The following is an 18,650-nucleotide window of genomic DNA, read 5'->3' as shown; positions in this document are numbered from 1 at the left end:
AAAGGTTGGTAAGGGGAGGGGGAAGTGGAAGAAAGCACTTCTAGAATGTTGAGGGACCGAAGAGAAAGCTGACCAGTAGTGTGTGTTGTATAGTGAGAGCTGGAAAAGAAGGGTCTGAGGAAGGTAGTTGCTGTTTCTTTAGTCTTTAAAGAAGTAATTTTGCAGTTCATTCTAGTGATGTTTCCATTGCTGAGACCATTTTTTGGAACTCTTCCTATGACCTTGTCTTCAGATCCAACTCTGAAACAAAAGAAACTTTTTTCTTTTTTTTATAGCAATGAAGAGTGCTTTGCAGTGTAACACCTTACTTAACAGACTTAACTTCAAAAGGGCTTTTGATTATTTATACAAATTAAACCTACCTGCAAGGGGGAAATATATACATACATACATATATGCACATACAAATTCATCACAGTTAGTATGAGCTTTGAAATTAAGAATTTTAAAAATGTGTTTCCACTTATAGAAATTGACCTTTTATAGACATAAAAAATTCACTTATGATCAGAAGCTTAAGATTTTTAGCATATCAGGTTGCTTCTGTTTGAGTGAAAGGAAAGAAATCTATTTAAAGTTACTTATGAATTAAAACCATTGGGATGTTTGCTCTAACTGAAATATCTTTGATTAGGTCACTGGCAGGTAGTTTTCCTATTCATGTATAGAGACTGATCTATTCACAATGGATGTCTGTGTGTGTGTGTGTGTGCGTGCGTGTGTGTGTGTGTGTATGTGCGTGTGTGTGTGTGTGTGTGTGCACATAGAAGACAGAATGATAGGAAAGGGGCATGTGATGTGGAGTCCAAGGCAGAGATCTTCATTCAGATACTCTATTTATATAAGCTGTGTGATCTTCAATCTTTTAAGGCCTCAGTTTCTTTTCATTTATGAAACAAAGGCAGAACTGCCACTTGCTCACATTTTCTGGATATTAAAAAAATAAATTTAGAAGTACTTTATAAGCCAAAAAATACTTTATAGTTATTACATATATATGTTTCATAAGTAGATGAATGTGCACCCATAAAAATATAAAATAATAAATAATAAGCAAAACAGGGGCACTCTTGGTTGAGGACAAACCCATAATTAAACATCTTAATTTCTAAAAGAAAGAAATTACTTAAAAATTTGCATTATTACATGTTTATCTTGTGTCATTTCAAAATTTATATTATTACATGTTTATTTTGTGTTGCTCTTTTGTGAAATGCTTATTCATGTCAACAAAGAATTCACCAGTTTTTAAAAAAACTTCTTAGTGTATTTAAGTGCCTGGTTATTTGTTGCTAGTGGTATATGTGTGGAAGGGGATGGAAAGGGTGAGGGCTAAAAGTTGAGGTAAAAAAGGCCTAAAAGGGATATACTTGTTATAGAAATGTCATGGTTTAGGAGTAGTTAAAGAGCAATAAAAATATTAATTGCCCCTGTGAGTGAGTTGACTTTTAAAATTTGGTTTACACACAACTTTTAGAGCATCTTTTGTAGTAAGATTGGATGCACATGGGTATTTAATAACCCAAACATTTGATCTAAACCAGAATTACTCTTTTAAGAATGGATGGTGATCTGAGGTACTCTAAGACAATTGGAGCCTTCAGGAAATATTCTTTTCTGAGAAATGCGATGACCACCATTTATTGAAATAAATTAATAATAGTTGATAAAGTCCCTGGCCTTAGTTGTGTTTTTTGACTTGTGGAAAAGTTCACATTCAATGTGTGCTGCCTAAGTGAGTTTTAATTGATAGAGTAGCAGAGTATAATTTTTTTCTAAAATTGCACAAATAATCATGTAGTCAATATGTACGGCCTTTGGAAAGAGACTGGATTGAATGTTACTCATTTTTCTTTAAAAACAAAGGAAGACATTTTCAAATGAAGAAGTTAAGATGAATAAGTTCATGTTTTCCAAATGTCTCTTTGGAAGCACAGCACTGTGAATGCAGGCAATAAAAGCCCTATTGTCTGTATTGTCTGTCTTATTGCTTCACGATATCAAAAGAAGGATATACCGCTTATTTTTAGAGGGTTCTGGTCCTATGCAGCAGCCTGCACAGTGAAGAGACCTACATACTCTGTTGCTGGAGTTGCTTGTTTTCCAGGGAAAGAAAAAAGGGTTGGGAAATGCAGAACTCCTCTCCTTCTTACCCAGTAGTAACATTGAGAAGATACCTTGTCCCCATTTTTATTACTTCTGAGATTTTATTGCTGGCAGCCAGATGTGCTGAAACTCCTGACGACAGCATCTATTCGTTGCGTGTTTTTAATAGGCTTAGAGAAATATAAGTAGAGTCCATGAGAGCAGCTCAGCTTCACACTTCAGCTGGGAATGCCCAAAAAGCTTACTGCTGTTTAGAATTCTTGCTACAGTCAGGAGAAAGCCGAAAGCTGTACGGGCACTGAATCTTCTACGACTGAATTAGAAGAATAATGACTGTACAATTAACTATCAACCTCTGCTCATTTAAGCACAGTTTCTACAGAGCTCAGGAGAAATATGGAACTTGATTGGCATGTTTTTATTTGATGGTGTCTGCAAATAGATGACTTTAAAGACAGGTGGTAAGGAAAAATAAGAGAAGGGGGGGGGGGAAAGAAAGAAAATGCAATTTGAGACATTGCGCCAGGTCTGCAATTCTGTCTTATCTCATTTTCATGGGGTTTTCTCATCCCCACCAAATATTTTACAAAATGAGCTTTTTGGACAAACGCTGAACAATGCAAGGTGAGTAAAGCTAAACTCTATTTCCTTCAGCATTGATGTTTTCTGAATAATAATCTGATATGCCTGTAAAAATTGTTCTGTACTGAAATGTTGGTATGATAAGGGTGTTGTCTTCTTATCACAAATATAAAATTTTATGTGGCATTTTTCTTAATTGAATTTTGAGAAGGAAAATAAGCTTACTTCAAAGCCCCCAAAAGCATCTTAAATTTAACTAGTTTGACCTCTGAAACATAATACAGGCTGTTTCATGATTTCATTTTCTAATAACTAAAATGATCAATTTAAAATGCCTGATAGTTTTTTTTTTCCTTTGTGATCATGGCAGTGATTACAATGCATTTATAGGGATGGGGATATATAATCCTATGTGATTTGTTGGAAAATATGAATTAGCAGTCATGCATGCTCTTTGTAAAACATGCGGAAGATGTTTCCTGGGTCTGAGACATTTCTCTATGCAGAGTAGATCAATAATCACTTTTAAACAAGCTGTATTATCAAACTGCTAGTATTGCTTTGTATTTGGTCAGCTAGTTTGAAAGGATGCTTTGTTATGAATTCCTAGTGCTTTTTCAACCTCATCATTTTATGTGTGTGGAGAAGATTGTGAAATTATGAACATATGTTTTAGACGGTTTCTCTGGCTTACACGAAAAGAGACAGCCTATTAAAGAATGCTTTTAAAATGCAGTTTTATCACCCAGCTGTTTGCGTGGTGAGAATGTCTAATGTTACATACCTACTGTAGAAAAGACCCCGTTTTAACTAAATATACGTGGAGAAGGACTGAGGAAGAAATTTTTGAACATGATAATAATGCACTAAAGCCTTCTGGAAATTGAGGGAGAAGTAATAGTGCACAGAATACTGAATGGTTCTTCTGGTCTCTTCTGAACAATGTGAGGCAGCCTATTTAGAGATTAAAAAAAAAAAAAAAAAACTATTACACAGTATGTGTCTTAATTTAGCAAAGGAAAAGGAGGCTTTTAAAATTTGTGGACATTTAAAATGCTTACCGAGGATAAATATATTGATGACCTTTTCATTGAATGTGAAGTAACATATCTGTTTTTTATAAAATTTCACTTCTTTCCTCAGGACAGTTTTATTCAGTTGACAAATTCTATTTTTTTATGTTTAGTTTTTGGATAATTTAAAATATATAACAGTATGTGAAGTGCTGTGATATTCTGTAACAGGCTATCTATATTTTAAGATACTGGGCTTTTTAATTTAGTAATACATCACTTGAGTGTCTGTAATTTATGGTAAAAATAATCTGTATTGCATGTTATATTTAAATAAAAGAGGCAGTATGGCTTTCTTAAAATTTCCATGACCTGAAGCTACCAGAGTTTTAGGATTTGTACTCATCTTGTATAAATCTTTTCTTTGCTTGATTTCTATCTTTTTTTTTTTAATGCCAAGAACTTATGTGTTTAAAAATATTAATGTTAGGTCTGGATGTATATTCATGTTAGTAATTGTGCTGTTAACAGTATGGCAAGGAATTAGTTTTAAAGGAAACATTAGTGTTAAAATATGGGAATATCTATATCTTGACGGAACTGTGGATCCCTATCACTCTGCTTTTGCTTTAGCTTCAAGTTTCTTTTATTGTTGGCATGTATTTATGATTGCATTGCTCTCATTATTAAAAATCCAGAATTTTATGCTGTTGCAATTAAGCATTAAAATGTGAAGTTTCTGATGCTTCTGTAAGACCAGTCTTACTTAACCTTATTTTGGTTTTTTTAAACCTAAGATTATCTGAAACTACCAACTAATCAATAAAAATGTATTCTGCTTCAGGGGAAAAAAAATCCCTGCTTTATATGTTCTTTAACTTCTTAGTCTTCAAGAAACATATGACATTTTTTCACATGTAGATCTACTGATTTTCATAAATGATCAACTACTTGATTTACTTTCAAAATCAGTCAAAACCAGTTGTGCCAATAGTTATTATTTTAGAAGTATGAAGAGTGAAAGTAAGTTTATATAACTCACAATTAATGCCTCCACATATTTTCGTGTTTTGGTTACTTGTGTTCAGATCAGATATAATGGTCTTTTAGAGCTCTTTTTCTGCTGAGGTTCTTTAAAAATATACAAATGCCTAGACATCAACCTTTCAGTTAGCATTGAATCAGAAAGTAAGATGTAGACTAATAAATCATTCTTGAAGGAAAAGTCATGGAAAAAGAAGGACGCTGGTATGTCATTAGGTGTGATCTTACGACAACTTTAAAAATGTTTCTAAATAACGAGCCTTTTGACCTTGTGGACTGGACATTAATGGTTTTGGGATTTGAAGCATCAATTATGTAACACTGTCTCTGGAAAGAGCAGTCTTGGTTGTTACAACATGTAGAGTAATCACCTAATTGTTTGGACTAGTTCGAATGGAATATTCAGTAGTTGTATTGTGACATGATCTATGATCTTTAAACTGATGGAAAAATAACATCAGAGATATAGACAATTGGAATATATTTTATTCTAAATTGCTTTCTAGGAGAAATTACTAAAATAGTACTATGCATTGATTATACATGATATGTTGTTGAGGGGGACCTTTCAAGTAGTAGTAATCTTGAGACTCTTCCCAGGTAACTAATCTGGTAAGTAATCCCTAAATCTGCAACTCAATTTGCATCAGGTTTCAGATGGTAGGGCAGTTTACTTCTATGACATGGAAGATAAAGTGTTCAAAGACAAAAATCTCCCATAATAGTTACTCCAAAGACATTTACAGGTTCAACTTGTCAAAAGAGCCAAGATTTTAAATACACCAGTAATATATTCTGGATACTAAATTACTAAATTGGTGATGAATATAGATTGTTAAAGTATTTTATTATCAAATGAATAATTGAAATTTATTTATGAGTGAAAATCACTAGAATATTTTAGACTTGTTGGAAGCCATAGGGACCAACCCTTATGTTTCAAACTGAAACTTCTTAGCTTTTTCTCTCATCATTGCGGTTGTTGAGTACCATTTTAAAATGTGCATAAAGGCAGTGGTAGGATATCCTCTGTTCTTTTACAGCTAATATGAAACAACTGAAGGTAAAGCAAGAAAAAAAATCAGGATCTGCATCCTGCATAAATCCACTTTGACAGGTTTTGATGAAATGCCACTTTAATTTAAATTCTTGTTATCAAGTTTCCTTACTATCAACTCATTTTTCCAAATTAAATATTTAATCAGATACAAAGATAATTGCTTTTGTTGCCAATAAAAAAAATCCTCAAGTGCTAAAAGCATTATGAAGCTTAAATCATTTTGTGAGCTTGTCTTTGGAAGCAAACATAAGTAATATCAGGATGCCAGAAGATACATTTTTAACAGAGTTCACTGCATTGAGTACTCAATTGCTTTGAGCAGTATTCAAATGGACAAGATATGATAACTATCTTTTGTGATAAAATGTGCAGGAAAATGTGCTTGATTCATATCCTTCAAATTTTTCCATTTACCGATTTTGAGTAATCTCTCTTGTACAGAGAAGAAATCTGTATTTTTTCCAGATGTGATTATTTCTTTGTAACTAAATGTGTGGCAGTGAATTTCCTGTGCCGTCCGGCCACACAGGGGCATTATAGGACTGGAATTTATTCAGAAGAGGTATTAGAGACAGTCTTTCTCTCCCTTCCATATACATATAATGAGAAGAGGCAGACTTCCATGTTTTAAACTAAGATTACAAAAACCTTAATAGACTAAAGGATATTTGGATTTGTTGGTGTTTTCAATTACCGGTAAGATAACCATATGATCTGCTTTGCCTGGACTAGCATCAGTTTGTGCCTGCCATCCTCCACTAATTATTATTAGTACTTCTGAAAAGTGTTGCTTTTTGACAATAAATTACAGGGCTGGTCTATAAAAAATGAAATGTAAAGCTTGAAATTACCTAGTGTAAATGGACTCCTTTCCACTGACAAATTTCCACAGTTCTAAAACATTAATATTATCGAAATAAAATTTGATTTTGCAAAATAAATGTTTAATTATTTACTCTGGTAGTGGTTTTGGTGAGAAGTATTTAGCCCTTTACATAACATTTACTACAGCTTTGGTTTATAATGAAGCCATCAATTTGTGTTCAGGATTTTTGGCATAAACTCCTGTTATTCATCATGGCACATTAATGACTACTTTGACATTAAAAGAACAGCATGCTCACTTTTCATAGCTTTGAGAATGCAGTCTGCACAGTGTGCATCATTTGGAGTTGGTATGATTGTAGCACAACTGATTTTCATTACAGGAACATTTAAAAAAAATTTTTTTTTTCAACGTTTATTTATTTTTGGGACAGAGAGAGACAGAGCATGAATGGGGGAGGGGCAGAGAGAGAGGGAGACACAGAATCGGAAACAGGCTCCAGGCTCTGAGCCATCAGCCCAGAGCCTGATGTGGGGCTCGAACTCACGGACCGCGAGATCGTGACCTGGCTGAAGTCGGACGCTTAACCGACTGCGCCACCCAGGCGCCCCTATAGGAACATTTTTTAATGGACAGTCTTTATTCTGAAGTCTAAGGCACTCAGTAGTCTGATACACACATGCTCACATGTACACAAACACACACACATATTTATTTAACCTTGTTGGATATATATGTGTGTGTATATGTATATACATATATACATATGTATATAGACATATACACATATATATGTGTATATATGTATACACATATATGTATACATATGTATATATGTATATGATTAGTATTTCAGTAATCATTAGGAGATATATATACTATATATATTACTATATATATTACTATATATATTAGTATATATATATATCCTAATGATTACTGAAATACTAATCATATACCTATTAGTATATATATATATCCTAATGATTACTGAAATACCAATCATATACCTATTAGTATATATATATATATATATATATATATATATATATATATCTCCTAATGATTACTGAAATACTAATCATATACCACAGACATAAAACCAAATCTTAACAATTATCTCTTTATTTCTAATCAAAGTGACTTTTGATTCATGAATGGGTATCACACATATTTTTACTGGAATATTTACTGTGGACCTTAGCTATATACCACAATTTTTAGTACAGATACTTAATCTGATAGTGATGTAGTTTTTTGTTTTTTTTTTCCAACGTTTATTTATTTTTGAGACAGAGAGAGACAGAGCATGAAGGGGGGAGGGGCAGAGAGAGAGGGAGACACAGAATCGGAAACAGGCTCCAGGCTCCGAGCCATCAGCCCAGAGCCCGACGCGGGGCTCGAACTCACGGACCGCGAGAATGCGACCTGGCTGAAGTCGGACGCCTAACCGACTGCGCCACCCAGGCGCCCCAGTGATGTAGTTTTAAAATATTTTCTTTATTGGAAAATTTTTATAAAGCTACTGTTTTTGTTGATGACTGACAGGTAAATGTTACCTGTACTTTTTTGTTACCAACTTTTATATGATTATGAAGGATCTTAGAGAAGTCAAAGAAGATCATTACTGGTAAGCTTTCTGTTTAATGCTGGCACTATTCACCAATTACTGAAGTGAATTCGTTTCATATGTGCTATGAGCTCTCATATTCATACTCACTCATCAGTCACAAAGATTCATGTGTATAACAAAAGAATTCCTAGGACTGATCTACAATTTGAGTTTAGCTTCTCAATCTGAGAAGTTTTAAATATCTCACAAAGGTGTGTGAACACTTTATTTTGGGCAAAATGAGAGAAGCCATTGCTCATGGCTTTATTTTGCCTAATGGTTTTCAAACTCCGCTTTTTGTTCATTTGTTTTTTGTTTTCACCAGAGAATACCTCCTTCAGAATGTAACGCAGTATGTAAAGCAGGCAAAAGTGGAGCAGCTCTGATTTAGAAAGTGGGACATGGGATCCACATCAGGCTCTAGAAGCACAGTTTTCAACTGCTTACTTAAAATCCAACTCTGGACTTCTCATTTTAAACCTTGTTAAACTTTCCATCTCACTGAGTGACCTTTGAAATGTCAGAGGTAGAGGAAATGGAAAATGGCAAGGAGAGCTGCCATGTTTAGTCAAGAATTGATCTGTGCTTGACTTTCCTATACGTACTGTGTTAGCCGTATGCTCTGTAGTGTTGACCGTGGAACTGGTGTTCGTATCTTAGGCCTGCCGCTTCCTGGCTCTGTGATATTGTTAAAATCACTATGCTGTGAGCTTCTTGAGTTAAAGACTATATATTATTAACCTCTGAATTCCAACACTTATCGGATCCTTAATGCTTCTTTCCAGTCAACACTGTCTTCCCCCAGCCTCTGGAACCAAATATCGTTCTGCTTTTTTCTCGCCTGGTATAGATTACCTATGTCTGTTCTAGAACTTCATATAATTGAAATCATATAGAATATAATCTTTTATAAAAGACTTTTAATCAGCATAATTTAAAAATATTTATCCATGTTGTTGGATGTATGTGTAGTTTTTTTTCCTTTTTATTGCTGAATAATATTCCATTTTATGAATATACCCTTCTCTCTCTTAAGTCTTATTTGTGGACAATCATTTTTATACTCTTGCATGAAGGGGTTGTGCATTTTAAACTCCCACCAAATATGTTTGAGCATTTTGGGGTTTCCACACACTTTCCAACATTTGAGGATGTGTCTTTTTAATTTTTGTCATTTTGTGGTGAGTTTATAATAGCATCTCCTTATGATATTTTGTATTTGCCTGATTAACAATGTCAAACAGTTTTTCATATGCTCATTGGCCAACTGTACATCCTACTTTTTTAAAAATTAGGCTTTGTTATTCTTAATGAGTTGTAGAATTTTTTGTTTGTTTGTTTTTTGCCTACCTGGATATCAATCATTTGTCAGATATACGCTCTGTGAATATTTTCTCCCAGTCTGTGGTTTGCCTGTTCATTTTCTTAATAATGCCTTTATATGAGTGGAAGTTTTAATTTTGATGAAATCTAATTTATCAATTTTTTTCTCTTAGGGTTTTTGTTTTCTGTGTGCTGTCTAAAAATCCTTTGCCAATCCCTAACTCATGAAACTATCCTCTTTTTTTTTTAATGTTTATTTATTTTTGAGAGAGACAGAAGGAGACAGAGTGCAAGCAGGGGAGGGGCAGAGAGAGGGAGACACAGAGTCTGAAGCAGGCTCCAGGCTCTGAGCTGTCAGCACAGAGCCCCATGTGGGGCTCCAAACTCATAAACCGTGAGATCATGACCTGAGCCGAAGTAGGACGCTTAACTGACTGAGCCACCCAGGTGCCCCAAAACTATCCTCTTATGTATTTCCCAGAAGTTTTAGAGTATTAGCTTTGCAGTTTAGGTATATGTTCCGTCACATGTTAATTTTTGTGTATATGGTGTGAGGTAGAGGTCAAGATTCATATTTTTTTCCGGGTGGATATCCAGTGTTCCATCATCATTTTCAGAAAAGACTTAAAAGACTTTCTACTCACTATCGGTTTGCTTTGTCACGTTTGTAGAGAATTAAATAATTGTATACGTGTGCTTACATTTCTGGGCTGTCTATTCCATTCCATTGATCCATGTTTTTTGTCTGTCTTTGTGCAATACCACAATGTCTTACCTTTATAGTAATCTTGAGGTCAGGTGGTATAAGTTCTCCACCCCTATAATTTTTCCAAATAGGCTGAATATTTTAGATCCTTTGCATTTTCATACATATTTTATAAATCAATTTGTTAATCTTGATTTACAAGTTTACTTAGGATTAAGGCTGTGATTGTGTTGTATTTCTGTAGATTGATTTGGGGAGAGTTATCATCTTAACAACTTTGGAATCTTCTGCTGGTATATCTCTTCATTTATTTAGGTCTTCTTTAAATTAACTAACAGTGTTTTGTAGGTTAAAGGGAAGAGGTCTTGAATGACTTTTGTTAATTTTTTTCATAAGAATTTTAAGTTTATGGTCTTACTATAAACAGAATTATTTTTAAATATCAGCTTCTAGTTGTTTTCTGCTACTTTGTAAATATCTAATTTATTTTTAATATTAACTTTGTATCTTTTAACCTTGCTAAACTTACTTATTAGTTCTTATAGTTGTCTTGTAGATTTGCCACACTACCCTATGTAAACAATCGTGTCATCTGCAAATAGAGATAGTTTCATTGCATTTCCAGTATTTATGCTTCTTATTTCTTTTTCTTTTCTTATTATAATGCTTAGGACTAATAGTGCAATGTTAAAAAGAAGTTGTGGGAGTCCATTAGTTTTTGACAGTTTTTTTTTTTAAACCTTGAATGGGTTTGCATTTGTGAAATGCTTTTTCTGCAGTTATTGAAATGACCATGATTCTACTTCCTTGTTCTGTTAATACTGCTAATTATATTAGTTGAGTTTTGAATATGAAACCAACTTTGCATTTTTGGGCTAAATGTCACTTGGTCATAGGATATTATCCATTTTGTATGTTGCTGGTTTATATTTTTTACTATTTAAAATTTTTTTAAGTTTATTTATTTTTGAGAGAGAGAGAGAGAGAGTGGAGGAGGGGCAGAGAGAGAGGGAGAGAGAGAAGATCTCAAGCAGGATCTGCACTGTCAGCATGGAGGCCAGTGTGGGGCTTGAACTCATGAACTGAGCGACCTGAGCTGAAATCAAGAGTCAGATGCTTAATCGACTGAGCCACCCACGTGCCCCAATATTTTCTGCTGTTTATAAAGAATTTTTCATCTGTATTCATAAAACCTATTGTATTTTGCTTTTACTGACATGTCGGTGGCAGGTTTTGGCATTAAGATTTTTGTGAGCTCATAAAGTGAGTTGGGGATTTTTAACTTATCCTCTATTTTGTCAACACTTGGTGTAAGATTGGTGTTACTTTTCCTTACATATTTGATAGAATTTACCCGTGAAACCATTTGGACAGGAAGTTTTCTTTTTGTGAAAGTTTCTTTAAGATAAATAGGGCTATTTAGATTTTGTTTAATCTTTACTAGTTGTGGTAAGCGGTGTTTTTCAAGAAATTGGCCATTTTTATTTAAGTTGATTAATTTGCTGTTATAAATTTCATAATTTTCCTATATTATCCTTTAAGGTCCACTTTAATATCCACTTTATAATATAATCCTTTTATTTCTGATACTGGTATTTAGCAATTAATGGTCTTTCATTTGCTTGATCAGTTTACCTAAGAGTTTATTATATTTTGTCTTTTAGCTTTGTAGATTTTTCTGTAATGTTTGTCTACTATTGCACTGATTACTGTTCTTTTCCTAATTATTCTCTTTCTTATCATTTTAATCATTTTTCTTCCTGAAGATCCAAATTTCTAGTGATATACTGTTCTTTAGCCTGGTGAACTTCCTTTAGCATGTCTTGAAGTGCAGATAGTCACTTCTCCATTTACTCTTATCTGAAAGACAATTTTATTTAGTTTTCATTTTTTTGTGAATATTTTTGTTGGATATAGAATTCTCTGTTGTCAGTCCTTTCCTTTCTAACCTCCCCTCCCCTCCCCTCCCCTTCCCTTCCTTAAAAAAGATTTTATTTTTAAGTAATCTCTACACCCAAAGTGGGGCTTGAACTCAAACCCAAGGTCAAGAGTTGCTTGCTGTACGAACTGAGCCAGCCAGGTGCCCCATCTTTTCTTTTTTTTTAAAATTTTTTTTTTTTTTCAACGTTTATTTATTTTGGGGACAGAGAGAGACAGAGCATGAACGGGGGAGGGGCAGAGAGAGAGGGAGACACAGAATCGGAAACAGGCTCCAGGCTCTGAGCCATCAGCCCAGAGCCCGACGCGGGGCTCGAACTCACGGACCGCGAGATCGTGACCTGGCTGAAGTCGGACACTTAACCGACTGCGCCACCCAGGCGCCCCTCCCATCTTTTCTTTTAATAGTTTAGAGTCCTCTAGTTTTTTTTTTTTTTTAGGGTTTATTTATTTATTTTGAGAGAGAGAGAGAGAGAGAGAGATGAGGGTAAGGGAGGTGCAGAGAGGGAGGGAATGAGAGGATCCCAAGCAGGCTCCGCGCTGTCAGCACAGAACCCGATGTGGGGCTCCATCTCACTAACCGTGAGATCATGACCTGGGCTGAAATCAAGAGTTGGACACTTAACTGACTGAGCCAGCCAGGCACCCCAAGAGTCGTCTAGTTTTTGATGAGAAGTTTATCATGACAAGCCAGTAGCACTTTAAATCATTGTTCTTTTGTATTTTAATGTATTTTGTATTTTATTGCATTGCTTTTCTCAATTTGCTTTCAAAATTTTCTTTCTCTTTTGTTTGTAGTAGTTTTATTGAGATGTGCCCATGTGTGGCTTTAATTGTTATTTATCTTCTTCGGATTTGATGTGTTTCTTAAGTCTGTAAATTTGTATTTTTTACCTAATTTGATAATTGTTTTGTCTATTGTTCTAATATTTTTTTCTGCCTCCATCTCTCTTTTCCTTCTGATTGCTCAATTATCTGTATTTTAGGCTTTTCACAAATTATACTAGAAATTCTTGTAACTTTTTCAGTGTTTCTCTGTTCTTCAGATTAATTTTCAAGTTCATTGATTCTTTCATAATCTGTTCTCAGGTGAAAAGCTCATCATTTTTTATTTCAGATATTTTACTTTTTGTGCTAAAATTTCTATTTGGTTATTTTTTTTTTTCAACGTTTATTTATTTTTGGGACAGAGAGAGACAGAGTATGAACGGGGGAGGGGCAGAGAGAGAGGGAGACACAGAATCGGAAACAGGCTCCAGGCTCTGAGCCATCAGCCCAGAGCCTGACGCGGGGCTCGAGCTCACGGACCGCGAGATCGTGACCTGGCCGAAGTCGGACGCTTAACCGACTGCGCCACCCAGGCGCCCCTATTTGGTTATTTTTTATATTCTACATGGTTATTTCTCTTTTGAGATTTCCTATCTTTTCAGTCATTATGAGCATATTACTTCACTTCCTTTAACAGTTATCATACTAGCTTTGAAATCCTTTTCTGCAACTCTAACATCCAACTTATCTCTTAATCAGTCTCCATTAATCCTTTTTCCTCTTGAGTAGGGGTCATGTTTTCCCATTTCTTAACATTTTGAGTAATCTTAAATTTTGTCTTGGACATGTTCAACAATACTATATAGAGACTTTGAAATCTGTTCTGAAGAGTGCTGATTATTTTTAAAGCAGGAATTTAACTTGGCTGAACTTGAGCTACAGACTTTGTTTCCCGTGAGGTAGAACAGCTGAAATTTTAGTTTAAATATTTTAATTTTAGCTGAGCTGCTTGAAGTCTTTCTGTGCATGCATGAGATTTGGCAGTATTTATTTTCCACAGAAATTTATTTTTCCTTCCTGTAGCTTTCTTTTTGTCATTTCCCCCTCACTTTCCACCTTCTGTATTTGCTCAAACTCTGTCCTCCGGTTTTTCAAGTTGGTAAAATTCTGAATTTTCTGATACAGATGTAGCCTCCAGGCATTGAATAGATTTGGCTTAAAGTCATAAAAATGGCAAACACACCTAGTGTCATTCCCTTCTTCAGAATGTCAATTGCACCCCAGTGTCTGTCTGCTTTTTGTTACTTTCTAGGGACTTCATGTAGTTATTTGTTCATATTTTGTCCAGGACGTATTATCTTTGGAAGGGTTAGTTTGATAGGAGTTCCTTGGCCGTTATCCAAAGAAGAATCAATTCTTTAACATTTTAAATTGTATTTATTAAACACTATGCTGTCAGAAATTATATTTGTAGTTTCTCTCATAGTCCCAAGCTCATTGTTTGTAATTCCCCCCCCCCCCCCCCCCCCGCAAATATCATTGAATAGCCAGTTGTCCAGTGGTTAATTTGCGAAACTCATGTCCTGATTAAATTATTGTATCATCAGATTATACAGAGAATATATAACTTTTAGTTACTCTTTCTTTGCTGCTCCATCCGCATTTTAATGACTGTTGCTAATGGTAAAATGTGAGCAACATGTACACAGGCTTTCTTCACAGAAAATACAAGTTTGATATTTCTGATCTGTCAGTAAATGTCTGATCAGATACAATGAAAAGACAAATGCCATAATATTCATTCTTCATCTCGTGTTTAATGAGGATCCATTTCACAGATAATTTCCATGTGGAATTTTTAAAGGAAATTTGATGATGTTTGGGATGGGGATGAGTAGACTGAAGGTGAAATTTCACTTTCTGAGAGTAATCACCAGTTCTTCAACTGGCTGTCAATCATAGTATAAGAAATAAAAAGTGTGTGCTCAAAGTTTGATGGTAATTACTTGTCATAAAGGCCCATCTTTTAAATTAATAAAATTTTCCAAGGCCACATGTATTTTTTGCAATGAGTTTTTAAACATTGCTGCTTTGGGACCTGTGGAGTTATATTTTAATTTTGAAACAAAACTTGGTGTACGTAAAATAGGATACACTATTTTTCCTTAGAAACTGAACAGCTTGTTATAAAACCATATGCACAAAATATAAATCTGGTGATGAAAATATACGTAGAGCAATATGTGCTTGAAAGAATATTGCCATGTTTCCCATGAAGCCCACAGAAATAAAGAAATGTTCATTATAGCCTTTATCATCGGTGTTGCAACAAATTATAGATGAGCGGTTTCAGTCAAAAGTGGTACCACAGTTAGATAATACAGTCCAAAGATTATATGGAATTCTTCCCCTGCATGAGCATTAATCTTTTTTAATTTAATTTACTTTTTTTTTTAATGTAGTCTCTGGACCCATGGGTCTAGTGAGTTCAAACATGGGGTTTGAACTCATTACCGCAAGATCAAGTTGCATGCTCTACTGACTAGGCCAGCCAGGTGCCCCATGCATGAGGACTAATCTTTGAATTGTCTTTTAAAGTTACTTTTGTTTATTGTGACTTATGTAAAAAAGATTTATTACGGGGCGCCTGGGTGGCTCAGGCGGTAAAGCGTCCGACTTTGGCTCAGGTCATGATCCCGCAGTTTGTGAGTTTGAGCCCCACATCGGGCTCTGTGCGGACAGCTCAGAGCCTGGAGCCTGCTTCGGATTCCGTGTCTCCCTCTCTCTCTGCCCCTCCCCCACTTGCACTCTGTCTCTGTCTCTCAAAAATGAATAAACGTTAAAAAAAAGATTTATTACTTTATAAAACACTTCATGTGAGTGCATCACGTATTAGTTTTCCATCACCACAAGCTTCATGGGTTAAGAAAATACCCAGTTGTTACCTTGCAGTTCTATTGGTCAGAATTCTAGGCAGAGTCATCTGAGTTCTCTGCTGACAGTTTCACAAAGCTGGATCAAGGTGTCAGCTAGCTGGGCTCTTATCTGGAAGATCATGGGAAGAATCCGTGTCCAAGTTTATTAAGATTGTTGGAAGAACCCAATTCTTTGTAGTTGTGGACTGAGGTCCCTGTTTTCTTGGCGGCTGTCAGCTGGGAGCTGCTGTCAGCTTTGATAGGCCTCTTATATTCCTTGGCTCATGGTTCTGTCCGTTTTCATTTTTTAATTTTTAAAGTAATTAACTTTGTAATTGATATATAATTGACATATGACATTGTATTAGTTGTAGATGTACAACATAATGGTTTGATACGTGTATATATTGCAAAATGATTGCTAAAATGAGTGTAGTTAACATCAATCAACACATAGATCTATGCTTATTTTTTATCTTGTGGTGAGAACTACTCTCTTATGACTTTGAAATATATAATACAGTATTGTTAACTATAGTCACCATGCCATGCGTTACACTTAGGTTGTTTCAATGTCTTGGCTATTGTAAATAATGCTGCTATATGAACATGGGACACAGAAGTCTTTTTGAGTTGGTTCTTTGACTTCCTTTGGATATATTCCCAGATACAGAGTTGCTGGATCATGTACCAGTTTTATTTTTAATGTTTTGAGGATCCTGTATACTGTTTTCCATAGTGGCTGCACCAATTTACAATCCCACCGACAAACTGTGCATAGATCCCTTTTCTCCACGTCTTTGCCAGCATTTGTTACCGCTTGTCTTTTTGATTGTAACAGGCATTGTAACAGGCAGGTATTTTCTTGTGGTTTTTAAAAAATTTTTTTTTTTTTTTTAATTTTTTTTTCAACGTTTATTTATTTTGGGGACAGAGAGAGACAGAGCATGAACGGGGGAGGGGCAGAGAGAGAGGGAGACACAGAATCGGAAACAGGCTCCAGGCTCTGAGCTATCAGCCCAGAGCCCGACGCGGGGCTCGAACTCACGGGCCGCGAGATCGTGACCTGGCTGAAGTCGGACGCTTAACCGACTGCGCCACCCAGGCGCCCCTAAAAAAATTTTTTTTAATGTTTATTTATTTTTGAGACAGAGCATGAACGGGGGAGGGTCAGAGAGAGAGGGAGACACAGAATCAGAAGCAGGCTCCAGGCTCTGAGCTGTCAGCACAGAGCCCGACACGGGGCTCGAACTCACAGACCATGAGATCATGACCTGAGCCAAAGTTGGACGCTTAACTGACTGAGCTACCCAGGCGCCCTTTATTGTGGTTTTAATTTGCATTTCCCTAATGACCAGTGATATTGAGCAACTTTCATATACTTGTTGGCCTTTCATGTATCTTCTTTGGAAAAAGGTCCATTTAGAACCTTTGCCCATTTCTTTTAACTGGTTATTTGCTTTTCTTTTTTTGGACATTAAGTTGTGACTTCCATATATAATTTATATTTATATGTAATTGTTAATATTTAATTTTAACTTTTAATGTTTAATTTTGAGAGAGAGAGAGAGAGAGCACGAGGGGAGGTGCAGAAAGAGATGGGGACAGAGGACCCAAAGCAGGCTCTGCACTGACGGCAGAGAGCCTGATGTGGGGCTCAAATTCACAAACCGTGAGATCGTGACATGAAGTTGGACACTCAACCGACTGAGCCACCAAGGTGCCCCATGTTCTTATTATTTTGAATGTTAACCTTTTATCAGATATATGGTTAACATTTCTTGTATGGCAGGTCTGGTGGTAATGAACTCTCCCAACTGTTATTTGTTTAGGAAAGTTTTTGTCCTCTCGTTTTTGAAGGACAGTTTCCTTGAGTAAAGAATTCCTGGTTGACAATTATTTTCTTTTAATATTTTGAATATATCATCCCATTCTTTTCGGACCTGAAAAGTTTCTGTTGAGAAATCCATCGATAGTCTTACGGGAGTTCCCTTACATGTATCTTCTCTCTTTTTTTTCTTGCTGCTCTTAAAGTTTTTTGTCTTTGAGTTTTGACAATCTAATTATAATGTGTCTTGGTGTTGTCCTGTTCAGGTTCAACTTACTTGGTGTCTTTTGGCTTCATTGCTGTAAATATATTTTCTGTCCCTTTCCATTTCTATTCTCCCTGTAGAATTCCCATAATGCAATATTGTTTTTCTTCATTGTGTCTTAAGATTCATGTAGGTTTTCTTCACTCTTTTTCATTCTTTTTTTCCTTTTGTGCCTCTGACTGGGTAATTGCCAATGTCCTATCCTCTTGGTCACTGATTCTTTTGATGATTGAGTATACTTTTTAAACTCTCTATTGAATTCTTCAGTTCAGTTATTGACTTTTTCAACTCGTATTTCTCTTTGGTTTTCCTTTTTTTTTTTTATGGTTGCTATTTAAACTTCTCCTTTTGTTCATGCATTGTTTTCCTAATTTTGTTTAGCAGTCTGTTTTCTTGTAGTTCATTTAACTTCTTTAAGAGGATTTTTCAGAATTCTTTGATAGTTTATAGAATTTTATTCTTTTAGGGTTTGTTACTGGAACTTGTTACTTTCCTTTTAGTGCTGTCATATTGACTTTTTTTTTTTTTTTTTTTTTTGTGATCCTTGATTCCTTATGTTGGTGTCTGCACATTTGAGTAGTCGGGCTCCTTTTTTTAAAGTTTACAGGGTTGCTTTGGCAGAGACAGGTCTTCACCAGTCAACTGAGTTTGGGTTTCTGGGTCT

At 35.3% G+C, this 18,650-nt stretch overlaps 1 protein-coding gene across 49 annotated transcripts in view; it reads left to right on the top strand.

Moving 5' to 3' along the window:
* RIMS2 (regulating synaptic membrane exocytosis 2) overlaps window positions 1–18,650 on the top strand; it is a 612,588-nt gene that overhangs the window by 221,817 nt on the left and 372,121 nt on the right. For 8 of the 49 annotated variants that reach the window (XM_045453977.1, XM_045453976.1, XM_045453973.1 and 5 more), the window contains exon 1: window positions 2,045–2,730. The exons of 36 other annotated variants lie outside the window; for them this stretch is intronic. In XM_045453977.1, the coding sequence (XP_045309933.1) occupies window positions 2,609–2,730 (122 nt within the window). In that variant the 5' untranslated portion in view covers window positions 2,045–2,608. Of the gene's footprint in view, window positions 1–2,043; window positions 2,731–18,650 lie in introns of those variants that run through there. 5 more of the 49 variants (XM_045453982.1, XM_045453980.1, XM_045453979.1 and 2 more) reach the window with 2 other exon arrangements.

This window comes from Leopardus geoffroyi, chromosome C3 (assembly GCF_018350155.1).
Source record: "Leopardus geoffroyi isolate Oge1 chromosome C3, O.geoffroyi_Oge1_pat1.0, whole genome shotgun sequence".
Classification (NCBI taxonomy): Eukaryota; Metazoa; Chordata; class Mammalia; order Carnivora; family Felidae; genus Leopardus; species Leopardus geoffroyi.
Note: the sequence above shows the minus strand (reverse complement) of the source record. Positions and strands in the feature narration are given on the sequence as shown.